At 59.8% G+C, this 8971-nt stretch overlaps 1 protein-coding gene across 1 annotated transcript; it reads right to left on the reverse strand.

Moving 5' to 3' along the window:
* Positions 1-179: 179 nt before the first annotated feature.
* LOC116625922 (cytochrome b-c1 complex subunit 10) lies at positions 180-2564 on the reverse strand. The gene is made up of 3 exons (XM_032394898.1): positions 2455-2564; positions 957-1101; positions 180-339 (listed from the first exon to the last, which is right to left on the reverse strand). Exons 1-2 carry the CDS (start codon positions 2502-2504, stop codon positions 981-983), a joined length of 171 nt encoding a protein of 56 aa, XP_032250789.1. The 5' UTR covers positions 2505-2564; the 3' UTR covers positions 180-339; positions 957-980.
* Between the last annotated feature and the right edge of the window lie 6407 nt (positions 2565-8971).

Raw genomic sequence — 8971 nt, forward strand, 5'->3', positions numbered from 1 at the left:
TGACACTACTGAGCTGTGAGGTGACTTCTCAAGGTGGTGATAAACACCCTGCACAGGTGTTACACATTAAACACCGTGAGTGATCAATCTGTGCCACAGCCACGGACCCCTGGGTCACTCCCACCACCACGGCTGCAGTCAAGATAACCAAGCCCCTAGCATGACCATGTCCAGGTGCGGCAGGTTTCAGAGCAAGGTTTAATGCTGTGTGCATTCAAACATGAAAGCTATTCTCAGAAACAGTCAGTCATGCTGTCACTTTCCTTGAGGCCCATCCTGAGGGTGTGGGCTGGTCCGGGCACTGCAGGGGCTCCCACGGGAGACAGCATCAGCAGACACCTGGATGGGAGACAAGGCAGGGGGAGCACAAGACTCCTGGCTCCTGTTCTTGTAAGAAGGGAGGAGCTGAGTGATGAGAAGCTACGCACACTGCAGCCAGGCTCCGAAATCAAGTCTAGCTAGACCGCTTAGTTGCGGCATGGCCTGGGGCCCATCTGTAGAATGGAGATGCAAGAGGCACGTGCACTCTGGCCTATCATGTGGTCGGCACAGTGGACAGCCACGTCGGAGACAAATGGAAGAGTCCAAGGGGTCGTTACGGCTCAAGCAGCAACCCCTGGGAGGCCAGCAGCTGTGGGTCAGCTTCCACTTTCCCCATTTGTAAAATGGGGCACCCCTCTGTCACACCCAGGCGGGGGAGATTGGGATGTGGGGCGCAGTCAGCCTCCAGGATGGAGCACCCTGGGCCACTGCCCATCCCCCAGGCCCACAAACCAGGGATGCTGGTTGGCAGCTTTGTGTCGACAGGCAGGATTCTCCCAGGTGAATAGTCCAGGTGAGCCTCCCAGACCTACCACCCTAGCTCTGGGGGCATGGAGAACCAGCCTCATGGAAGCCCCAGTCCTCAGCCATGTGGGCATCACAGGATTCACCTGCTAACAGCCGCCAAAACTTACCAGAGGGGTCTGAGGAGGGTCAGTTTAATCGTCCTTCTTAAACTTGCTGTTGATGTAGGGCACCCAGTCCAGAATCAGCCGCCAGTCCGTGGCCCACACCAGCCCCACAGTGCCCACAGCGCCCCACATGCCTGCTGTGGGCATCCTGCCAGAGAACAGCAGGGGTCAGGTCCTGCTCACCCTGCTCAGGGGTCACCCTTCCAGCTGCATCTCTGGGTCTCTCTCCCCCTCCCACGCCAAGCTTCCGTTTATCCAGCGCCCACAACACACCCACCCCTCCTGCCCAGTGTATGGACACATCCTTCTGACAATGGGGTGGGCACAGAGCAGGAGACCCTGAGGCAACTTCACACCCACCTGCTTTCACGTGAGAATCTTCTGGAGATTTTTTTTGAGGAATTTGCTCAAAAGAAAATTTGAACAACCCAAGCTCATAACCACCCATTCACAACAGGTAAAGCCTGCATGCAGGCCCCAACTATGCAGTTTACAGCTGGCCAGGGACAGCTATGGGACTGAGGGAGGTATCAAGGTCTGTCTTACAGGAGCACACAGCACAGGAAGGGCAGGCCACCTCCCCAATGACACACGGCTGCATGGTGCAGCACGGATCTGAGTCTCGCTTTCAGCCAGGACGGCCACCCCTCACTTATGTCCTGTGATTGGTTAGAGTCCGCAGTGGCCCCAACAGTCCCTCCTGATGCTCATGCCCGGTGCACCTCCTCCCTCGGAGTGTGAGCAGGACCCAGTCTCTGGTCTCTAATGAGCGAGACTCGCACAGGTGACCTCAGGAGCACAAGCTTCCAGCACAGGTGCTCTGGCTTGCTCCTACTCTGCGGGAAGCCGGCTGCCACCTGAGCTGCCCTACAGGGGGTCCGCCAACAATCACATACTTGCGCTTGGAAAGACCCCCTCAAAAAGAGCCCTTGGAGGAGACTGCAGCCTCCTGAGCCGGTGTGGTGGGCCGAGCTCGGGTGTGCCCGCGCTCCTGACCCACACAAACTGCGAGGGAATACGTGTTCGTGGTTTGAAGCTGTGCGGGGCCACCTGCCCTGCAGCCACGGCTGACCACTGGAGGGCCGATGGCCGGCGATATACGGCCGGATCACGGTCAGCCACGTGCCTGGGACGCTGGACCGGGAGGGCTGCCACCGCCACCTCCACAGAGGACGAACCACCACCACGCCCCCCGCCTGTCTCCCCAGTGACAGCCGCGGCCCCGCCGCCCCACCTGGCGCCTCGGCGGGCACCCCAGCTCCGAGGGTCAGGAACGTCCCAGGAGCCTTCCCCGCCGTCCTGGTCGGCCCCGGGGAGCCCGAGCCGAAGGCGCTGGACAGACAGCGGGCGGCCGTGTCAGCCCGTCCAGGTAGGGATGAGGAGCTGGCTCGTACGTGCGCGCCGGACCGGCCGCCCCGCCGCTCTGCGCCCGTCCCATCTGGGACCCGGTAGCATGACGGGTGCCGACTGCGGACGGCGGGGGCCGGGAGCACATGCTCACCAGTTTTTGGCCAGCTCACGGTAACGGGGGCCCAGGAACCTGCTCAGCATCGCGGCGCAGTCGGCAGCTCAGGGTGACCCCGGCGGCCGCCCGGCTACACTACGCAGGCGCGGCGGCAGCAGCGCGCAGGCGCACGGGGAGGCCCCCGTCCCGAGCGAGCTGCCAGTTTGGCGACGGGCGGCATTGGTTGTTGCGCGCGCAGACCCGGAAAACCTTGCAGTCACTTCCGGGGAGGGTCGGAAGTCGTTAGATGCGGCCGAGAGTGGGCAGGTCTGGGGGGTGAGGAGGGCTCTTCTGAGCGCCAGACCCGGCGACGCGGGTGATGTCCCCTCGCCGGCGGCCAGGGTGGTCCCCAGCGGCGCAGCCTGCGGCAGCTAAGCACAGCCCCCGACACTTGGCTGGTGATTTTGTGTCTTTACTACAAGCCAAGGCTGTATTTGCAGTTAGGGAAACTGAGGCCCGGCGGGGAAGGACCTTGGCCGGAGTCGCACCGAGGGAAGGGTGCGATCGGAAGCCGCCTCTGGGGCCGTCGGCCGTGCTTCCCGGCCTCCGTGTGCTTCCCGGGAGCTGTCGCTCGGAGGCCTGGCTCCTGGAGCCAACGCGGAGGGCCCGGTTCCGCTAGTGGATGGAACCCCGGGGCGGGCGGGGCCTCGCCTGCCGCCGTCACTGCCTCTGGGGCCCCAGCGTCGGGTGTAGGCCCGGAGGTGAGCCCCGGAGGTAAGCCCCGGCCGCTGCCCCGCCTTGCTCTCCTCCCGGCACCTGCGCCTCCGTGTCCTGCAAGGCGGCAGTTCCCGGGGGGGGGGGGGGCTGCAGGTCCTGACCTGGCCCGGGCCACCCACTGCGGCTGGGTCCCGGCACCGACAGGTAGAGCCCACGGTCGGGGCACCAGAGCTGCTTGTTGCTGGATTGGACATTGTTTCTCGATCTTTACAGGTGCTCTGGGGATTTGAGCTTGGGGTCAGAAGAGATCTGTTGGTGCAGACTTAAAAAATGGGATGTAGAGGCCGTCATGAAGATGTTGAGAGAGAGGAGAGAGACGGAATAAAGCTGCCTGAAAAAATGAGTAGAGGGGCGCCTGGGTGGCTCAGTCAGTTAAGCATCAGACTCTTGGTTTCAGCTCAGGTCGTGATCTCAGGGTAGTGAGATGAGCCCCAGTTTGGATGTCGGCTTGGGATTCTCTCTCCCTCTTCCTCTGCCCCTCCCCCCGCTCATTCTCTCTCTCTCTGTCTCAAGTCAATAAAAATCTTTTATTTTATTTTTTATTTTATTTTTTTAAAGATTATTTATTTATTTATTTGACAGAGAGAGACACAGCGAGAGAGGGAACACAAGCAGGGGGAGTGGGAGAGGGAGAAGCAGGCTTCCCGCTGAGCAGGGAACCCGATGTGGGGCTTGATCCCAGGACCCTGGGGTCATGACCTGAGCCGAAGGCAGAAGCCCAACGACCGAGCCACCCAGGCGCCCCAATAAAAATCTTTTAAAAAAAATGAGTGGAGATGGTCAGAGGCCTGCGGGCTGCAGGTCCTGGATCCAAGCAGTTCCTAATGGCCTGCCTCGTTGCTCCTTCTGCTTAATGTATTTCAGCTCATAAGGCAGAATGTTTTCCTTTGCAGTGATAAAATACAAAAACCAGTTTAAGAGAAAAGAAGTTTTTGTTTTTTATTTTGTTTTTTAAAAATTGTATTTATTGGGCGCCTGGGTGGCTCAGTTGGTTAAGCGACTGCCTTCAGCTCAGGTCATGATCCTGGAGTCCCTGGATCGAGTCCCACATCGGGCTCCCTGCTCGGCGGGGAGTCTGCTTCTCCCTCTGACCCTCCCCCCTCTCATGTGCTTTCTCTCTCTCATTCTCTCTCTCTCAAATAAATAAATAAAATCTTTAAAAAAAAATTGTATTTATTTATTTGACAGAGAGATACATAGCGAGAGAGGGAACACAAGCAGGGGCAGTGGGAGAGGGAGAAGCAGGCTCCCCGCCCAGCAGGAAGCCTAATGTGGGGCTCGATCCCAGGATCCTGGAATCATGACCTGAGCCGAAGGCAGACGCTTAACGACTGAGCCACCCAGGCGCCCCCAAGAGAAAAGAAGGTTTATGGCATGCTGGATGGCTTCAGGCACGGCTGGATCCAGGAGTCTAGCAATATTATCACGAATCTCTCTCTGCATCTCTCAGCTCTTCTTGCCTCTGTTGTCCTTGCCCTCTGGTGGGCAGTGGCATGTGGAAACTCTAGGTCAGCATTCCAGCAGCCCTCGAAGGAAGATGGCACCTCTTTCCTGATCATTGCAGAAGATATCCTGAGACTGGTTCTCCTGGGCCTCCTGTGGAAATGGGGCAGAGGCACGTACTGAACACGTACAGCTTGGTCTTTGGACGTGTGTGTGCCCATGGAACCGCCACCGGGACAGCCGGGGTGCCCACTGGCTTTTCCTCCTGCCCGTCTGGACCCTCGCCCACCCCCTCCTGGCCCCCGTGAGCACTTATCTGCTGTCTCCGGTCGGTTCACCTGCATTTTCTTTTTCTTTTTTTTTTTTTTTTTAAGATTTTATTTATTTATTTGAGAGAGAGAGAATGAGAGAGAGCATGAAAGGGAGGAGGGTCAGAGGGAGAAGCAGACTCCCCGCTGAGCAGGGAGCCCGATGCGGGACTCGATCCCGGGACTCCAGGATCATGACCTGAGCCGAAGGCAGTCGCCCAACTAACTGAGCCACCCAGGCACCCTCACCTGCATTTTCTAGACTTTTCTATACAGGGAGGCATACAGTGTGTTCTCCTTGGTGTCTGGCTGTTTGCATGCTGCACAGTTAATTCTGAGAGTCCCTGGTGCCTTCCTTCTGCTGCTGAGTCGCGTTCCACAGAGAGGCGGACCTGTGTGCTGACCCGCTCACCTGCTGGAGGGCATTCGGGTTGTTTCCAGGTTTCGGCGATCACAGCTGTGGCCCGTGAATAGCCCTGTCCAGGTCTTTGCATGGACGCGTGTCTTCATCCCTCTGGAGAGGGTTCTGGGGGGCCGGCTGGCTCGCAGCGGGGAGCCTGTGTTGAACCGTGGACGAAACCACCCGGCTTTTTTTTTAAACTGAGGTGTACCTGCTGTAGAAGGTGAGCTCAGTGTCAGGCGCCCAGGGGTCCGCCAGCCAAACCGTTCCGGAGGAGTTGCACCTGTTCTCGTTCCTGCCAGTGAGGCGTGGGGTTCCCGCTGTATTGGGGCGTTTTACTGCTTTAGGAAGGACACGCACGCTCCCTGTTCCCCATGGTCACGGTGACGGCTGCACGCTGGGTGGCTTAAAACAACGGGGTTTCACGCTGTCCCCGCCGTGGAGGCCGCAAGCCCCCCATGCGGGTGTCACAGGGCTGCACTCCCGCTGTCCCTCCCACCTCCACCTTTGCCACGTGGTGTCTCCTCTCATCAGGATGCTCGTCATTGTTTTGGGGCCCATCCTACTCCAGGATGAGCTCATCTCAGCATCTGCAATTACACCTGCAAAGGCCCCTTTCCCGAGTAAGGCCTGGATCCCCGGTTCCGGGGTCGGACATGGGGGTGCTCTTTCAGAGGTCCCACCGTCCCGCTGCAGTGCCGCGGGGCTGTCCTTGTCTGCCCTGTCCGAGGGGCTGTCCCTGTCTGCCCTGGCTGGGGGTGGCAGGGCCGCCTGGGGTTCGTGTCAGGCCCGGGCTGTGTGTGTCTTCCTGGGAGCAGGAGGGCTCGGAGGGCTGGCCGGGGGCCGGCAGAAGGTCTGTGACAAGCACAGAGTGACCTGCACCCTTCGAACGTGCTCAGGACACCATTGCTGCCGCCAAGACATGGGCACACCCTTTGCACCGAGTTTCTGTCCGGTCTCTGCCCCTGCAGTTCCCTGAGCGGGGCAAAGAGATGCTCCTTCCAGAAATTTCCACGGAGCGGATCCTTGCTGGGATAGGGAGGGGATCCCTCACTGAAGGAAGATTTTAGCACCATTGTGATCTATTTTTAAACACCTTTTTTGAGGGGCTACCAACTGGCACGGGAAGAGCATGTGACTCTCAATCTCGGGGTTATGAGTTCGAGCCCCATGTTGGGTGTGGAGATGAGTTAAAAATAAAATCTTAAAAAAAAAAAAAAACACCTTTAAAGATTTTATTTATTTGAGAGAGAGAGAATGAGAGAGAGAGAGCACGAGAGGGGGGAGGGTCAGAGGGAGAAGCAGACTCCTCGCTGAGCAGGGAGCCCGACTCGGGGCTCGATCCTGGGACCCTGGGATCATGAGCTGAAGCAGTTAACTAACTGAACCACCCAGGCGCCCATAAACACCTTTTTTGATGATGTTCACACACCATCCTATTTACACACTTAATGTGCATAATTCAGTGGGCTTTGGCATATTACATTATTAACTTTAAAAATTAACAGGCAGCCTCTCAGGGAGTGGCTTTCCCCCGTGAGCCGGTCCCATGTCCAGACCCCCAGGACCCCTCAGTACAAGTGCGGGTTCCCCGCCTGACCCGAGGCGCTTTGGTTCTAGAACGTGGAATCACCATGGGCCCCTCCCTGTCACTCTGTGACTTTGCTGGCTTTGCTCACCGTGGCCCCAGTCAAACCACCGTTGTATCTGTCCCCCAAAGAGACACGCTCAAGTCCTGCCCCCCGGGACCTGTGAACGGGACCTTTCTTGGATTCAGGACCTTTGCAGGTACAGTCAGGTCAGGTGAGGCCATACAGGAGGGGGGAGGCCGTGCTGCAGCGACTGCTGTCCTCGGAAGAGGGAAGTCTGGGCGCAGACGCATGGGGACGCAGCCACGTGCCACCGAGGCAGGCACTGGGGCGACGCGGCCGCACACCGAGGGACGCCCGGAGCCTCGGGAGCCGGGAGAGGCAGGAGGGACCGTGCCCTGGAGCCTGCGGAGGGCGCGCGGCCCCGCCACGCTTGGATCTGGGGCGCCTGGCCCCGGAACGAGAGAGAATAAATCCCGGTGGTTTGAGGCCCCATCCCTGAGTGTGGACTCCATGGCCGCTGCCCCCAGAGACTCAGACCCAGGGCCGGGGGCTCCGCGCCTGCGTGTGCTGCGGAACCCCGTGTCCCCTGCCTGACGTGGCAGCCGCTTCCCGCCTGGAAGCACACGGCAGCTGAAAGGCGCAGGGGACAGCGTGTGGCCGCACGATGTCACGTTTATGCTACAGTGCCGTGATACACAGGTCTCCAGGTCCACTTTAGAGAGGCTCCCTTAAAACATCCCAAAGAATCCAGCCAGCCGCGTTGACCCTTGTATGAAATTTTTTTTCTTAAAGTTTTGTTTGAAAACCAGTTACCTTGAGGCACTCGGCAGTTTTCCCATACTCCGGGCTCCTCCCGGCCCCCAGGACCACTTACGGGCAATCCACAGTCCGGCAGTAGCTGGGGGGCGGGGGGCAGAGGCTCCGTGTAAGACCAGAAGCCGAGCGAGAGGGACACCGAGGCAGGACCCACCAGACCCACACAGACCAGGGCAGTCACCAGGGAGCCCCTCGCCAGCCACTGCCCGCTGCCCGGTCTGGGGGTGGGGCAGTGGGCCCAATGGGAGGACCCAGGTGACCTCGGGGCCTGGGAGGCAGCCCGCAGGTCCTGCCTGGTGCTTCCCTTGGGGTGCCCCGCTCCCTGGCCTGGGGGAGTGCCAGTCACGGGGTTGGAGGGCCTCAGGCAGCCCGCTGCTCCGGAGGGTGGGGAGGCCCCGGGCGGACGTCAGGCAAGCTGGTGTGCGGGAGTGAACGCGGCCACCCTAGGGTCCCTGAGGTCTGTGTTTGGGGCGGTGTGTGTGTTACAGAGCAAAGGAGCCCAGCCCAGCAGGCCTGAGCCCGCACCTGGGGGATACATCTAGGGGCCACCTGTCCTGGTGTCCCTGGGACTGCAGGGACCTTCAGTTTAAGCCTGGGGCAGTCCTGCGTGGGGTTGGTCCCGCCTGGTGACATGAGACCAGACAGGGGACTCTGGGAGGCCTAGGAGCTGCGCTTGGGATGTGGCCCACCCTCCTGCTCTTATAGATGATCAAGTGCAAAGCCTGGGGTCTTCAGGGTTTGGGGAACAGTCACTTGGGGTCAGGGTTGCTGTGCTGGCCCTGAGTTGTCTGCAGGCCCTCCGCCAGAGATCAGAGAACAGGCCCAGGTCCACAGGTCAAAGGAACGAAGGATGGGGTGTCTGGGGAGGCCCCCCAACATCATGCTCCTGTGGTATGGTCCCTATGCCCAGAAACGTCGATCCCAACAAAATCCGACTTGGGGAGGTGTGCAGCTTGTGGGGTGCGAGGGCCGTGGGGAAGTGCCTGGGGTCCTTGGCAATCCCACGTGGGAGGGGCACTGCCTCCCTGCAGACACCCCCACCCCCTTCCCAAGGAAGGGGAGAGGATGGAGCAAGGAACCCCAGAAGGAGAACCCCCGTCAGGGAAAGGCCTGCCCACCACGCCCCAGATACACGAAGCCAGGAAACCACCCGACCTCTGAAAAAGCAACGAGGAGACAACATCCGCCATCGCTCCCTGTGACCAGCGGCTCCCAGAGCGGGGGGGGGGGGGGGGGGG

The sequence above is a fragment of the Phoca vitulina genome, unplaced genomic scaffold (assembly GCF_004348235.1).
Source record: "Phoca vitulina isolate PV1807 unplaced genomic scaffold, GSC_HSeal_1.0 scaffold81, whole genome shotgun sequence".
In the NCBI taxonomy this organism is placed as follows: Eukaryota; Metazoa; Chordata; class Mammalia; order Carnivora; family Phocidae; genus Phoca; species Phoca vitulina.

Bases quoted from the DNA above. Each gene is read 5' to 3' on its own strand.
- LOC116625922 (XM_032394898.1), bottom strand. From the start codon at position 2,504: ATGCTGAGCAGGTTCCTGGGCCCCCGTTACCGTGAGCTGGCCAAAAAC. The intron at 1,102-2,454 runs GTGAGCATGTGC...GTTCTCTGGCAG, and splicing joins CGTGAGCTGGCCAAAAACTG to GATGCCCACAGCAGGCATGT.